The sequence below is a fragment of the Phoca vitulina genome, unplaced genomic scaffold (assembly GCF_004348235.1).
Source record: "Phoca vitulina isolate PV1807 unplaced genomic scaffold, GSC_HSeal_1.0 scaffold87, whole genome shotgun sequence".
NCBI lineage: Eukaryota > Metazoa > Chordata > Mammalia > Carnivora > Phocidae > Phoca > Phoca vitulina.
This window is the reverse complement of record NW_022589790.1, coordinates 777,367-794,740: the sequence shown is the minus strand read 5'-3', so window position 1 is coordinate 794,740 and position 17,374 is coordinate 777,367. Positions and strand designations below refer to the sequence as shown.

The following is a 17,374-nucleotide window of genomic DNA, read 5'->3' as shown; positions in this document are numbered from 1 at the left end:
TTTTGAATCCACTGTTCAAGTCCTCAAGTGATGTTTTCCATTTCCAGTATTGTACTCTTCCATTCCATGATTTCCATGTGGCTCTTTTCGATAATTTTTCTATCCTTTATTGAGAATCTCTAAGTGTTGGCTTCTGGTACCATTCATGTTGTCATATTTTCCTTTTTAATTCTTTAAATATCATTTCCTTTAGTTCTCTGAACATACATTAATTGAGGTCTTTCTCTGCTAAATTCAGCATCTGGGAATACTCAGCAGCAGCTTCTGCCGACTTTTCTTTTATTTATTTATTTTCTAAATAGGCTCCATGCCCAATGCAGAGCCCAAAGAGGAGCTTGAACTCACGACCCTGAGATCAAGACCTGAGCTGAGATCAAGAGTCAGATGTTTAACCGACTGAGCCACCTGCCCCTGCAGACTCTTTTTCTGAGTATGAGTCACACTGTCATATTTCTTTGTATAGCTTGTCATCTTTTGCTGAGAACCAGACATTTCAGACAATAAAATGTCACAACTCTGCATTTTTTGCCCTTAAGTTTGTTGCTGTTACCTTGTTTGCCTGCTTTGTTTAGTAGCATGGCCAGGTTAGACCTGTGAGGTCTGCTTCCTCTGTCGTGTGCAGCCATCGACGATGTCTCTGCTCTGTTTCTTATTTAATATTCTTTCAAGACTAGCTGTCAGCCAGTTACTGGACACGGGTGCTCAAACATCTCTGATCAGTAAGGCTGATACCATCTGCTAATGGATCTGGGTGTAGGGAAAGAACAGTGTTCAAAGCTGTGGCCACTTCCAATCCCGCCTGGGCTACTTCTGCAAGTCCCATCTGTCTCCTACCTGCATGCACACAGTCTCAAGGTCACCCAGGGGTGTAAACAGCTTCAGCTCCGAGATCACCACGGAGCACGTGGTCTCAGACAAGAACACACTTGGCTGCAGCCCTGGGCTGGGAGAGACAGACCCTGGCCTTTCTCCACCCTCCTGTCCCTGAGACATCACTTCTAGAGACAACAATGTTGGGCACGGGTGTCACCCACCCTTCCGTCACTGCAGGGCAAGCCCTCCGTCCTTGCCACCCACCCTGCCCTGGCAGAAACTCCATACGACACGGCTTGGGGCGTGTGGGAAGCAGCCCCGGGCCAAACACCACAGCTTCTCATTGTTCCTACCCAAAGTCTGGCAGTTGTTCAAGGCATAAATGAGCCTCAGACTGCTGTCTGCCTCTGGCTGATTTCCAGAACACTGAAGTGGTTGCTTTGTCAGTTTTGTCCAGTTTTAGAGTTGCTTTCTTTTGAGAAGAGAATCCGGTGATCTCCTCGCTTAGTCACAGCCCAGAAGTGCCACTCTTCTGTTTACTTTTTAATCCTTTACAGAGGTTTTCTTACGATTTTTACTTTGGAATCTTTCAAAGCCCAAGAATTAGAGAGAATGTAATGAACATCTATGTACTCAACCCTCAGCTTAAGAAGTGACACATGACAGACATGTCCGAACCGCCTCATTTACTTCTCTCTGGTCCTAAATTCCCCTCCCCCAAAAATCCCCTTTCCAGGAAGACCCATTATTCCACAATTTGGTATTTGTTAATCTAATACATGCTTTTGTTATTTTATTCATATATATATATATATATATATATATATATATATATATATATATGCGCTTATATGGCAACTACTGTTTTGCATTTTTTAACTTCATTCAAATGCTATTTGTACATATTCTTCTACGACTTACTCTTTCATGCTCATTATTATGTGTTTGGGATTTAGTCATGTAAATACATGTGGCTTTAATTCATTGACCGTTAACTGCTGAATAAATACACCACAATCACTCCATTCTCCTGGGATGGACAGCTGGGTATTTCCAGTAATTTGCTGTTACGATGCTGCCATGAATACTCTTGTGTGTTTCCCATGCACACACAAGAGTAACAAGGGCCTGGAGGATGACAGAGAGGGGCCACAAATGCTTGTGTAAGTACATGAAATCTCCCCATTGGCTCCCATACGGCTGGAGGCAGAAAGTGGGAGATCTCATAGGAAGGGCTAACAGTGGTTGTCCTCCACGACGGGGATTCAAGGCCTTCCACAGAACCGAGGTTTAGAGTCACAAGAGGCCTTCCTAGACAGGAGGCAACTTGTCCTATGTCACCGAGCAAGTCAGTGGAAAAATCGGGGACTGAAACCTAGGTTTCCTGTCTTCCTTGTTTCTCAAAGCAATAGCTGTGGACTAGAGGCATTAGCATCACCTGGGAATTTGTTAAAAATACAGAATCTCAGGCTGTACCCCAGATATGCTGAATTGGAATCTGCATTTTAACAAAATGCCCAGGTGCTCTGTACTGCGTGCACACTAGAGCCTGGGAAGTACTCTAGAGGATGCATACAGGCATGAAATTCCTGGATCACAATGTAGGAGTTCTTTAATGATACCACATAATGCCAAATTTCTCTCCAAAGTACTATACCTTAGTTTCCCAGATTACTCGGATTTTTTATGTGTCTACTTACAACATAAAGCCATTGCTCACTGTTCTCATGTCTGCTTTGATTCCATTTGCCTCACTAAGGTTCCACTTCCTAACACTATATCCCCAAATCTGGCCCTAAAGTTCCTCCCTTGTGCTGTTACACACTAAGCTGTGATGAAAGGGTTACATGGTCAAATGAATTTGGGAAACCACAGGTTAATCTACGTAGAACAAGTTCTTAATCCTAAAGCTCTCAGAATCTCAGTATGTCTCTCAGGAGCCTCTGAAAGTAGACTACATTTCAAGCATTTTCCTAAACGTATTTTACCACTTACCTTTTTTTGGCCATGGGTCATCTATGAACAGATCTGAATATATTAATGTTTTAAGGAATACAGATGGGGGGAAATCTGCGATAATTTATAGAGGCTTCCCTCCTTTTTAAAACAAAAATCATTAAAAAAAAAAAAAAAAAAGAACATCAATTTCCTCTCTTATATTCCCCAGATCTTCTCATATCTAAAAGGCTCATTCTAGCTACTTCTTTGCAGTTTTATGTATGTAAAATAACACTACCAGGAAAGAAAAATACATTTTGCTCAGATGAATTTCTCCCTCTCCAGGTTTCTTCATGTTTCCAGTAAGAAGAAATCAGTACGGGAAGATCAGGTCCAAAATTTCAAATAGTTTCTCTTCGCTCTAAAACATTCAAGAACAAATTAGCACCTGCTCTGAGACCTAGAGCAGAAAAGCCACTGTCTCTGATCCAGTGTTCCCACACCGATGGCCAGCTGAAATAGACTGTCCCTTAATCTCCTTATGGTCTCCCTGAAGAAATTAAAAGCTACAGGACTCCAGTGATCTCTGGATAGTGAAAATCACTCATTCTATTTTATTCCTTGTGTTTTACTATTGTTTCAGTTTTTCTACAGTGAGCATGTGTTACTTTTGCAACTAGAAAAAATATAGTTTTGTTCTAAAAGGCTTAATTTGAAAGGAAGAAAACAAGTCACCTAACAATAAAATTTAAATCCATCTCATTATTCTGTCAAAATAGACACAAAAGGTGACCCTCAATTAGGGTGCAGAGGCCTTTGCAAGATTAATGTCTAAAACTGAGTATGTCATTAACATTCTTCAAACATGTCATTAAACTTTAAAAGCTTTATGAACGCAGAACTTAACTTTATCTAGGTTTCAACTCTGAGAGAGGAGAGACCACTGGTGAGCCCGCTGGTCTGACCCCTGCTGCGCTCTCCCCGTCTAGAAGGGCACCATGCACGGCTGTGGGGAGGACTATGAAAACATGTATTGAAAAGCACCACATCAGGTCAGCAGGGAAACACAAAATAAAACGACTCATTCGAATGGCCACAATCCAGAACACGGACAGCAGCAAATGCTGGAGATGACGTGGAACAACAGGAACTCTCATTTATTGCTGGCAGACCCGCAAAATGGCACAGTCACTGGGGAGGATGGTTTGGCAGTTTATAAATGAAACGTGCTCCTACCATACAACTCAGTAATCACGCACCCAAAGGATCTGAAAACTTACATCCACACAAAAACACGAATATTTATAGCAGCTTAATTCATAAATGCCAAAACTTGGAAGTTACCAAGATGTCCTTCAGTAGGTGAGCAGATAAACTGTGGTATATCTAGAAAATGGAGTATTATTCATCACTCAAAAGAAATGCACTATCAAGCCATGAAAAGACAAGGAGGAAACCTAAATGTGTATTACTAAGTGAACGAAGCCAGGCCACAAAAGCTAGACACTGTATGATTCCAACTACAGGACATTCTGGAAAAGGCAAAACTATGGAAATAGTAAAAAAAACACCACCACCAAAAAAAAAAACAGTGGTTGCCAAGGGGTGGAGAAATGGGAGGGATGGGTGAAGGGGTGAACAGGCAGAGCACTGAGGATCTTTGGGGCAGTGAACATACTCTGTATGATACTGTCACGGTGGGTACATATCTGTCCAAACCCACAGAAGGTCAACAGCGGCAGTGACCCCCAGAGTAAACTAGGGACCGTGGGTGACTGTAAGAGGTCACTGTAGGTTCACCAACTGTAACGAATGCCGCGCTCTGGAGGGGGACGCTGATAGTGAGGGGGGCTCTGCATTTGTGGGGCTGTACGGGAAATCTCTGTACTTTCCACTCAACTTTGCTGGGAACATAAAACTGCTCTAAAGAATAAAGCCTATTAACCCCCACCCCCCAAAACCTCATAGTCCAGTGCCTGGCATTTATAGTAAGTGCTCAATAAATTGCAACTGTTGTTATTAAAGCAGTTTAAATTAGAGATATCCTCAAATGCTCCCACAAGAAATGAAGAAATACAGTTACTACTGAGTCCGTTTTGACATTTATCCTGATAAGATAAAAAGCATCCTCCTCGAAGAGGTCATCCTTGAGAGTCCATAACCTAGACGAATGATTCTCAATGGAACACGTTATTTTTCAAAGTTATTAAGTGGAATGTAGAAATGCAAAATGACTCAGGATTCGGTCACAGCCAGTTATTTAGTAAGTGCAAGTTTTACAGACTCTTATTTAAGAAACAAATTCCACTAAAGGAAAAAGACATGCATCTCAAGAAACAAATGGTAATACCAAAAATGAACATCAAAAACGAATATAATCACAGAATTAGGTTGTGAATGATGTGGTTCAGTGGTGGTAGAATGCTTACCTACAAAGCACTAATTTCTAGAAGGAAAAACAAAATTTACAAGCCCCCCCTTGTTTTGTTTACCTGGATGAGTCATGGTGACGGGCTCCTCTTTGGATTTATTATTGTAGATAACTACGGCAACGGCATTGTGGAAAGCAGCCCGTGATATTTTCTCTTTAAATGTGCAATTTCCCCGCTGCAGCAAGGCAATCCACTGTTTGATATTAGGAGGGACAAAGAACCGTGTTTGAGGATCACAGCCCAGATGATCAGCAACTAAATAGAAAAGAAAAAAAAAACATTAATTTTTCCTCAAGATAAATTAAATCAGTCTTTATCAAAGTGCTCAACTGTTTCCCGAACACTCTGTGTATCCAAAGCACTTCGAGCAGCTCGGGGCCAGCAGAGCAATGAATATACCCATGAACCTGAACCCGTATCTGTACAGGGAGAGAGAGGCTCCATTAACATGTTACCTGTGATGCAAATGAAAACCGTGAAAAATCCCATTTAACTTCACAGACTGACAATACGCAGTGCAGGCTGGTGAAGAGAGGAGGACGAAAAAGCAAACGCAGACGCCCCCGTCCCCCAACACCCAGGTGACTCATCTACCCCTGACTTCTGCTCATTGCACTTACTCTTCTCTCCACACCCCTACCCTATCCCCACACCCCCACCCCTTCTCACCCCACCCCCACGTTGCTGAAAGAGACTGATTTTGCTTGAGGTAAACAAGGCAGCCAAACTAACTTTTGCTTCGGTTACCAAATGGCTTGCTGACATTCAAGCATGTTTGAACAAATTTCTTAGTAAGTGTCTAAAGGAAATCAGAAAGGTAAGTTTTGGCCTGTACTGGAAGTTCAAATAGTTAAAATAACATGAAACCAGAAACTAGAATAGATTATTCCTCTAATTTACATTTACCGGTAAAAACTACAATTCCCCGTTAAGATACACGTATTAACTTTACTATATGCACCTGTCTGACAAGATGAAGCCCCAGCACACTCCCTGGGGACACTAGTTACAGGGCCACTGTTGTGGATGTGGGGGGACAGTCTGTTCCGGATTCCCGTAAGTACACGGGAACCTTTATGTAAGGCCAGGCTCCTCTATCCCAGTCTGCAGACATGGTCATCAAAGCGCTGTCCCCTTTCGCAAGTCTAAAGAAGCCCCGCCGGCAGCTCTTCCCTCTCCCCACCGCGTCACGCTTCTAACAGGTGAAAGTGAATGGGCAGGGTGGTCCAGACCGGGAAGGAGTCACAGAGGTGAAGTCCGCAGACCGCCATCCATCCGCAGTGCCAGAGGATGGCCAGACCCAGGCTCTGCACTGGCTGGGGCGGGGGGAGGACAAAGGGGAACACTAAAAGCAAATAAATAATAAAAATACCAGATCAGTATTAATAATAGACTGTAGGAAAAGATGACACCAGTGGGGAAATACATGCTTTCCACACCCCAGAAATACACCTATTTAGCAGAAGAAACGTTCACGCTACTTAAACTGCACGGTGTAGCGATGCCAGCTAACTTCGGAGAAATGGTACAGCTATCTTTCCTACTTAGACCGTATCTTTCCCCCGAATTCTCTTACTATCGCGGTGAAGGATTATAATGAGAGTGTATTTGCTACCAGAGGTCTCCTGACCCAATTGAAACATAAATAATTTCACGTCATGATTTATATTGTTGACAACTATCACCCTTTTCCTTCAACGAATTCTGCACTCCGGAACTTTAGTCCTTTCTCAAATGGGCGGGAAAAAAAAGCCTATATCATAATTTTAGTAGCCAACTATTTTATTTATTTTTAAAGATTTTATTTGCTTGAGAGAGAGAGAGAGCACACACGTGCATGTGCACACAAGTGGGGGGAAGGGCAGAGGGAGAAGCAGACTCCCCGATGAGCAGGGAGCCCGACACGGGGCTCGACCCCAGGACCCCAGGATCATGACCTGAGCTGAAGGCAGATGCTTAACTGACTGAGCCACCCAGGCGTCCCAGTAAGTCAACTATTTATTGAAAGACACATTGAAGGCATTGTGAAACTCTGAAATCCTGAAACAGACTGTTTACTTGCAGTGCTGTTTCCCAGATAATTATGCTGCTTTAAAATAGAAGCATTTAGGCTAAGTGTTAAGATAACCTCAGTGTCTTGGAAAAACCTCCAATGCTATATACAGAGAGCAATCAAAGAGCTGGTCTTAAGTGTTTCATTTGTTATTTTTCATAACACACTGCTGCACAAACCCTGGAAGAAAACGCAGAATCAAGAATACCCAAAAGGACGTGTACACTTGTCTTCAGCAAAATAATCATTTTTCTGTGACTTATCCTGTGCTCCCTATGATTTCATGCATATTCAGAGGGCAGTAAGGAGGAAGCAACACAATGGTCATGGAATAAGGAAGACGTGGGGCTTACATTCTAGATCAATTATTCACTAGCTGAACAACCGCCTGGGTTCAATGATCTCATCTTCAACTTTTACTTACTAAGACGAAGTTAAAATTCTTACCTCACGAGAGTTTTATATGTCAAAAGGCTATAATAATTCCTCTACTCTTAAGTGCTTTAAAAGATTAATTCCCTTGGGGCGCCTGGATGGCTCAGGCGGTTAAGCGTCTGACTCCTGATCTCGGTTCAGGTCATGATCTCAGGGTCGTGAGATTGAGCCCTGTGCTTAGTGGGGAGTCTGCTGGAGATTCTCTCTCCCTCTCCTTCTGCCCCTCCCCCGCTTATGTGCGTGCTTTCAATAAATCCATCCATCCATCCATACATACATATGTACAATATTAAAAAAAATCAATTCCCTTTTCTTTAGTTTTATGGGTTTCATCTTATCGGGTCCTAGTGTTCCAGTTTGGTGCTGTGGGGGTTTTCTGCACCGATGTGTGTGAAATCCACCCACAGCTTGGAGCACATGTCTGCCCCACATCCCCGGCTCCTAACACCTCCCGTCCCCGTCTTGTTCCCTCTCCCCGTTGTGCTGACAGGGTCATCATCCTCTTAGAAGATAACAGTCATCATTTCCAAGACCGAAAAGACACGGGAAAGGATGCAACCACGGAGCAAAATCTATCAAACATACTGAAGGAGAACTTTAAAATTCTCTTAAGGAATCCCCACCCACTAAGAACAGATTCTACCCACAACGCAGGATCCAAACAAATTCCAACAACAGACTATATGAGAGGAAGAATGTCCTTGTTCCCAAATTTCACCCAAGTCATCATCCATAGAAGGTCTCTGCAAACATTTATGTCAGCAAGAATATGCAATAATAAGCGAGAATAAGATATTCAAGTTCCTGTTCAAGGAAGGAGTTTCCATTATTCAGAAAAAGAAAATAAGAGGTTTCCATAACCACTTGGTCGCATGTTTATTTTGTCTATTCATTCCTTCCTATAATTAAAAAATAATTTGAACGGTGAAAATGTGAACAGCTCTAAAACAACTTCCCAAGAGGACTGAAGATGAACCAGTTCAGTGGCCTTACTTCGCAATTTAATACCAGTTGTTTATACTTGAAGCAATTTATTAAGTGAAGACGCAGTATGGCATAAAATATCTATGCAATTAGGAACCATTAAAATCTATCAATAGCAATTTTGCTCAAATTCAAAATCATTTTACTTCTTTTTTTTTTTAACCTGCCAAATCTAGAGGAGGACTTCATCTCTGACTTCTTTGCATTTATTAGTTATGGTGTCAGGAAAAACTTCTAGGAAGTTATCATGAAAACGTGAAATTACAGATGATATACAATACTGTATTACAATATCTTACAATTTTGTGAATTATACTTTGATAAACCTGAAAAAATGTTATATTACAGAGAGGCTGAACATCAGTTTTTTTTTTTTCTGTACGGCCTTTCCTGTTGAATCCAGAAACAGTAATGAGAATTTTATTTATTCCTTGACAAGAACCAAAACAATCACCGACAGGAACAATTATGGAATCCTCACCTCAACGAACACAGAAGCTCAGCAACAACTGAACACCTTGGTCTTGAATGTTAAGGAACCTCTAAATATATTGAGAAGGCCATGCCTGACACAGAAATGAAATCTCAGCAATACTGGTTGGTAGTATACCTTACCAACATGAAGGGTGCTTAGAAATCCAGGAAAAGAGCAACAGGATGGTAAAGGTCTCGTGGGGGCTGAAACCCAGATGGAACGCTGGAAAACCACTAGCCAGAGAGGAGGGGGTGCAGAAGTGACCAGCACGAGAACAGAGAACAAAGACGAAGCCCTTCTCTCGAACTCTCACGAAAATCAAGATGGCACATAACCCAAGTTACAACGCTATACCAATGTAAGATAATCAAGTTCTAAAAAGAAGAACCCATCTGCAATGGGAACAGAGGAAGAATATTCTGGCACAGAGTATATAAATATTTAAAGGGTTCTGTGAGTGAAGAAGTCAGTCAATAAATAAAATCTCTCTTCCCCAAGCAGCCCGAAACTCCCACTTAGGTTCACCTGACTTAGACCTCATTGCATGAAAACGCAAACACCCCATCTAGCGTGTAGCGGTCACCACATTACTGTGTGGGTCATGTCTCCTTCCACGGCCGAGAACCACCAATCTGCAGCCGTGGCACAGCCCAGCTCCCCCGGGGCGCCTCACGCTCTCAGAGCCTGGGCGTCTTGGCTCCTCCAACTGAAATGCCAAGCCCAACGCTTCCTTGCTGACCACCTCCTAAACCTCAGGATTCTGCTAAAGTATCTTCCCCGGAACACCCTCCCGGCCTCCCGAGGCTGAGCTGGGTGCTTTGTGTTTCCATGGCAGCCCGAGATGACACACACTTTAGCTTTCATCCTACTGTACCAGCAACTGGATGTTTATTCTGAGTCTCTCCTCATGTGTGAGAATGTCCTCCAGCATGTGTGGCACAGAGGAAGTACTTAAACCTCCCAGGTGAAGGGAGAAATGGGAGAATGACAGAGGGAGACTGAGCAAGAACTGACACAAAGAACGAGTCCGTGCCAAAGACCACTGTTTACCGTGGCAGTGTTCTGACGGGGGTGATGTTCTCCCGGCGTGATGTCCCTACGAAAGAGGTAGGTTCCTTGCTTCCTAGTTCCACATTAGATTATAATCTCTTTCATCTTTAGGTTTCCTGCTTCTTATCCCGACTTTCCTTATTTTCCCTCTGTTAAATTCTAATTTTATGATTCAAAGGACAAAAGGGAATTCCTTATTTGTGTTGCCAGTTTCTTAATTTTTAATGTTCAGTGACTGGATTTAAATGTCTAGCTTTCATCCCTTCATCCACATCCACAGATAACTTATTCTCTTACCACTTCTATACTTTCACTTAAATCTAACATCTTTTTATTATTACTTATCTTCAGTGTTTGTTTAATCTTGTTGAAACGCTCTGCTTTCCTTTTGTCTTAATTTCTTGTTAACTCACTTGTTAGTTCAATTTTTCTCTTAACCTTGTATCTACTTTGTTCCTCTAATTTTCTTATCCCCTCCCCCCACCCCCTTCCACTTCTGTTCATGTTTTTCTTTTCTGGCAGGATTTGTTGTCATAACGGCCAGGAAAAATCATCTGGACGGACCCCAGCCTTTCTTGATTTTTCAGGAACCTTACATTAATGATCATTCCCTCTTTGTCTTTTTCCCTCTCAATTAAACCTGCCGGTCCTTTCCATCTTAAAAATAAAGAAGAAAAGAAAGCAGATATGTCCAAAGTCTCCCGCTTACCGTCACCGTTGTCAAGAGCCGCCTGTTCCTTCTGCTCCCACCTCCTCAGTGTCCACTCACACATCACATCTTCATCTCTGCACCCAGCCGCTCCGGCTAAAAGGCACCAATAGCCTCTGCATTTGCTGGGACACTGTGTCCTCTGCACTGACTCTCAGTGACATCCACCTCAGCTGAGTACTCTCCTCTCCTGGCTCTTAGGGCCCTCGGCCTCCTGGCCTTCCTCCTCCCTTCCTCCTCCTCCTCCTCCCTGGTCGCCTTTCCCTACACTTGAATGTTCAGTGTTGACGTTACCGAGCACTGGGACCCCACCCCAATGTAGGTCGAGGACTCTCCAGGGCTAGAATTTCTCCCCACACTGATGGTATGTTTTCTTACTGGAAGAACGATGTTTACTAACATCTTGTGCCAATCAGCCCTTTCCTGAAAAACTATTTTTCATTTTTTACTTCTATAAATCCGCAGTTTCCAGTATATTCAACTAAAGCAGGTCGACAGCATGCTAAGAATCAGGAGAGAAATATGGAAAATTATACACAGGGAAAGGGTCCTTTCTCTCCCACTCCAAGCAGAAACTGGACTTGACCCTGATGAGCTAACAGGCATTTCTGAATGTCTCCACTGGTTCACATGGAGTGAGGCACGGGAGGAAGGCAGGTGTGGACACACTGTCACTCTGTCTGGTTTGTTTCTTTCTAGGTGACTTTGCCCTGCTTCCAGGCATGACCATGGGATCACCCCAGGGTCTGGAGTAGATTCTGTTAATTGCCCCCAAAAAACAAAAACAAAAACAGAGACCTTATTTATTTTGGGCATCTACAGACCACCTCTACCCAACCATATGCTTTCAGTGACACCTATTTGAGCTCAAACTCCAGGGGGAGGAAAGTAGACGTCCACTCTAAGATGAGCCACAGGAAAGCGAATAAGGAGACATGTGACTACAGCTGCTGCTGGCAGCCATTTTGTGATAAAGAGGGAGCAATCTTGGGATGAAGTTAAAACTAGGATGGCAAAGGGGAGAGATCAAAAGGAACAAGATCCTTAGTAACTCTGCTAAGTGTTGAATCCCTGAACCCTGAAAGCGGCCCTAGCTTTGACCTTCCAGTTCTGACACAAAACACTGTAAGCAATCTAAGTGGGGATTTGTTACTTGGAGCATTCACGCTTCTTGTGTATCAAGCAGCAATGACTGAGTTGGGGACTTTATCCCTGCTGAGGGGCTTTCTTAGTCCACAAAGATCCACGCTTGGCTACGCAAGCCCACCAAGAAGAAGACCAGACCTAAGGAGAAAGCGTCCCTGGGAAAGTCCTTTGACACAGGGAGGTCCCTCACTTAAGGGACGTGGTATGTATCTGGGAGAGGGGAGAGTTGTTGGAAGACTAACATCTCCAGCAAGGACTCTTGAGAAGCATCCATGTAGGCAGAACCCAAAAGGTTGGTGGAATTTGAATGACGGAAAACCATCTTTATTTTCACTACACTAAATGAAATCTAGCGTTTTCTTCCCCTCTGAAGGTAGGCAACAAAACATTTGCACCTCTGTAACTAACATTAGCTACTGCAGATTCGGAAACACATGAAAACATACCCGCGATTAAACTTCGTAGACCCAACACTGGTAATCAAGATGATCAGACCCACTGCTAGATCTTGTTACTTAATATGATCATAAGAAAGCCGAGTTATTTTAAATACTGCTCCTGCGTTTCAGAAGACTCATTTACTTCTGCACGTTATCACTACTCTGAGGGTCTCTCCTCCACTAGACTGCAAGAGGATCAACCGCCAGGCTCCGTGAACGTGCCTCACTTACAGGGTGTACCTGGGTCCGTTCCTATTACTTTACTTTGTTCTCATGTATCCTGTTACTCCTAAGCTTCTTTGTACTCTCCCCCATCCTTCTCTACTTCTGAAAGCAGTGATCACATTTTCTCTTAACATGCATACCTGATAAAGAGTTTACATTTAATCAATGTCTCTAGTTCCTTCCTGAAGAACACGGGCTCTTAAAATATGTATTGGTTTCATACGGCTACCCCAACAAAGCCCTATAAGACCTGGTGGCTTAAACAACAGAAATTGATTCTCTCACTGTTGTGAATGACAGATGTCTGCAATCAGGGTGCTGGCAGGGTCACGTCCCCTCTGAAGGCATCGGTGGAGAACCCTTCCTTGTCTCTCCCAGCATCTGGTGGCCCCAGGTGACCTTGGCTTCTGGCTGCATCATTCCAACCTCTTCCTCCGTCTGCATGTGGCCTTCTCCACCATGTCTGTGCCTTCATTTCTGTCTCTAAGGACACTTACTGTTGGATTTAAGGCCCACTTGGGTAATGCAGGGTGCTCTCATCTCAGGATCTTAATTTAATTACATCTGCAAATGTCATTTTTTCCAAATAAGGTTTCCACATTCACAGGTTCTGGGGATTAGGGCATGGACACATCTTCTGGGAGGCCACCATTCAACCTACTGCCGAATAGAGCTCCAACCACCCCTTCCATCTTATGTGTAATTACCAGTACTCAGTTCTACCTTTCTCTAATTACCCCATCCCTAATAGTTAATGTTTCATACGGTCAATGCTTGTTAAATGTTACCTACAGATTCTTATTAGTCTTTACGTTAATCCGGGATCGCCAGAGAAACACACCAAGAAGACACGTGTCTGTATAAAGAGATTTTGTGTAAGGAATGTGCTCATGGGATTATGGAGGCTGACAAGTCCCTAGATCTCCAGGGTAAGTCAGCAAGCTGGAGAGCTGATGGTGTGGTTCTAGGCCAAAGCCTAGCAGCTTGAGACCCAGGAAGAGCTAATGTTTCAGTTTGAGTCTGCAGGCAGGGAAGGGCCAATGTCCCAATTCAAAAGCAGTCTGGCAAGAGGAATTCTCTCTTACTGGAAGGAAAATCAGCTCTTTTGTTTCATGAAGGCCTTCAACTGATTGGATGAGGCCCACCCACATTGGGGATGGCAATCTACTTTGACCTGCTTTATTCGGTCTACTGACCTAAATGTTAATCTCATCTAAACACACCCTCACAGAAACACCCAGAATATCTGATCAAATTATCTGGACACCCTCTGGCCCAGCAGGTTAAGCCTCTGACTCTTGGTTTCACCTCAGGTCATGATCTCAGGGTCGTGAGATCAAGCCCCGCGTCAAGCTCTGCACTCAGCAGGGAGTCTGCTTGAAGATTCTCTCCCTCCACCACTCACTCCGACTCACATGTGCCCGTGCTCTCTCTAATAAATAAATCTTTTTTTTTTAAAGATTTTATTTATTTATTTATTTGACAGAGAGAGAAATAGTGAGAGCAGGAACACAAGCAGGGGGAGTGGGAGAGGGAGAAGCAGGCTTCCTGTCGAGCAGGGAGCCCGATGTGGGACTCGATCCCAGCACCCTGGGATCATGACCTGAGCCGAAGGCAGAGATGCTTAATGACTGAGCCACCCAGGCGCCCAAATCTTTTTTTTTTTTAAATATTTTATTTATTCATTTGACAGAGAGAGAGAGTGCGCACATGCGTGCAAGCAGGGGGAGTGGCAGACAGAGGGAGAGGGAGAAGTGGGCTCCCTTGCCGAGCAGGGAGCCTGACGCCAGGCTCAAGCCCAGGACCCTGGGATCATGACCTGAGCCGAAGGCAGACGCTTCACCAACTGAGCCACCCAGGTGCCCCTCTAATAAATAAATCTTAAAAAAAAATTAATCATCACTGTCCTCCTCACATCTCACTTTTTCCTTCTGTGTTTCATTTCCTCCTTCCTTATGAGAATAATAAGAACATCCCTTTGATGTTCCTTCAAATGAGGATCTGTTCAGGGTAAAGTCAGGTTTTTGAGTAAACTTGTCTTTTTATATCTGAAAACATCTTCCATATGATCCCATTCTTGAATGACAGCTTAATTAGGTAAAAAATTCTAGACAGTTACTTTTCTCTCAGCACTTTGAAGATATTATTCCATTGTCTTCTGCCTCTTATGAAGAGAAGAATCTGAAGAAAACATTTTAATTGTGTAGGTTCTCCCATCCAAGTACTAACCAGGCCCGACCCTGCTTAGCTTCTGAGATCAGACGAGATCGGGCGCGTTCACTAGGTTCTCAAATGCTATTGTATCACTTTTCAGCTTTGAATCTAGTATCTTTAAAAAGTAAAATGTGTCCCTTATTTTTCTCCTAACTGGCAAGCTTTACTTCTTTGGTTATATTTATTCTAAAGAAACAGATTTTTACAAGTCATTACCTTTTAGTATAGAGTTTTTAACAAGAGGGCAACAATAAGATCTCTTCTGTTCACCTAGAGTGCTGGATATATCAGTCAGCATTGCAAGAAGGGTCATCCGTAGCCGAACGGTCAGCAAGTTCAATTGTCAATAGCTATCCATTATCATTTGTCTTCTATAGTCACTGTATATCTCAAATGGATTTTGATTATTTTTCACATCCTTACACAACTTAAATATATCTGCTGGATGTTCTCCATGACATAATAAAAAGCATCTTAGAAGTAGTTTTAAATGATGGCTAATACAATTCACTTCACCTGAAAAGTCACGTTCAGAAATATTTTCTACTACAACTGATACAACCAACACTTCAGTGCAAGAGAGACGCTACAAATCCAGGTAACCAAGAAGCGTGCTAGGTCCCTGCACAGAAGTGGTGCCACAGTGCAGCCCAAGGGGGTGCTAATCATTTAATCCGTACCACTCCTCATTCCACCAAAGCATTACAGCATTGAGTACGAGTTTTTCTACAGCTCTCTTTTCTGTTGACTCCGGTCCACCACACTTTCCTCTCCCCTCTCTGCCTACTCTTTCTCATTTTCCCGTTGCTAGCCTCTTAGCTGGAGGGGTTTCATCAAGGATCTGCCCTGGGCCCTCTCTTCTCAGTGGCCAATCTCATCCACTCCCATGGCTTCAACCATCACCTGTATGTACGTAATGTCTAAATCTCTCTCTTGTGTTTTATTCTGTAATTTTCAACTGTCTGCTAGATATTTCTCCATGAATACTGAGTATCTCAAACTCATTATTTTCCCCCTTCAAATGTGATCTTCCCACTATGGAATTCCTGACCGACAGCATCATCATTTACCTAAACACACAAGACTGAAATCCCTGTTGAAAAATAAGGAAGTGACGATTAAGAGACAAGACTAAATAGTGTTCAGTTTTCTTGGCTGCCACCAAAAACCCACCAGGGCAGAGCAAAGCCACCGACTATAGCTCAAACTGCTGATGCACAGGAGGACGTAAGGACACCGCTGGGCAGAAGAGTCTTTGAAGGCATTATTCCCTCCCCCACCCCAGCTTTACTGAGGTGTAATTAACAAATAAAAACTAGATATATTTAAAGTATACACTGTGATTTGATATGCATTGTGAAATGATTACCACAATCAAGTGAGTTCATATATCCATCACCTCACTTACTTTTTTTATATCTGGTGAAAACACTTAAGATCTAGTCTCTTAGGAAATATCAAGTATGCACTACAGTATCATTAGGTTTAGTCACATGCTGTACATATATCGCCAGAACTTATTCATCTTATAACTGAAAGCTGGCAACACTGGAAGGCATCATTAATCCTCGGGCAGAGGGGCGCCTGGGTGGCTCAGTCGTTAAGCATCTGCCTTCGGCTCAGGTCATGGTCCCAGGGTCCTGGGATCGAGCCCCACGTCGGACTCCCTGCTCGGCGGGAAGCCTGCTTCTCCCTCTCCCACTCCCCCTGCTTGTGTTCCCTCTCTCGTTGTGTCTCTCTCTCCTTCAAATAAATAAATAAAATTAAAAAAAAAAAAATCCTTGGGCAGAAAAGTAAAGGATATGGAAGCATTCCTGTTTTATTTATCACTTCTTTCTTCTAGTACTAGTAGTTACAGTACTAATGACTCGGACACAGTGACAGTAAAGACTAGGTTATCTGAAACATTCTTTCTTTTCTTTTTTTTTTTTAAGATTTTATTTATTTATTTGACAGAGAGAGAGAGACAGCGAGAGAGGGAACACAAGCAGGGGGAGTGGGAGAGGGAGAAGCAGGCTTCCCGTCGAGCAAGGAGCCTGACACAGGGCTCGATCCCAGGACCCTGGGATCATGACCTGAGCTGAAGGCAGACACTTAACGACTGAGCCACCCAGGCGCCCCTGAAACATACTTTCAAACATAAGAATAATGGATTCAACAATACATTTAAAGGATCACACACCATATCAAGTGGGATTTATTCCACAGATACAATGATGGTTCAACCCCCACAAGTGAATGTGATGCCCTATGTTAACAAAATGAAGTACCATATGATCATCTCAACAGATGCAAGAAAAGCATTTGAAAAAATTCAACATCTATTTATGATAAAAACTCTCAACAAAATGGGTATAGAGGGTATGTACCTCAACATAATGAAGGCTATATAAGACAAGCCCATAGCTAACATCATACTCCACAATGAGAAGCTAAACCCATTTCCTCTAAGATCAGGAA

At 43.0% G+C, this 17,374-nt stretch overlaps 1 protein-coding gene across 1 annotated transcript in view; it reads right to left on the bottom strand.

Moving 5' to 3' along the window:
- The window catches only part of RNF130 (ring finger protein 130), a gene marked incomplete at its 5' end in the record, with an annotated part of 100,458 nt that overhangs the window by 62,633 nt on the left and 20,451 nt on the right, over nucleotides 1-17,374 (bottom strand). Inside the window, one exon of the mRNA XM_032395764.1 lies at nucleotides 5,244-5,438. Within this exon, the coding sequence (XP_032251655.1) occupies nucleotides 5,244-5,438 (195 nt within the window). The remainder of the gene's footprint in view (nucleotides 1-5,243; nucleotides 5,439-17,374) is intronic.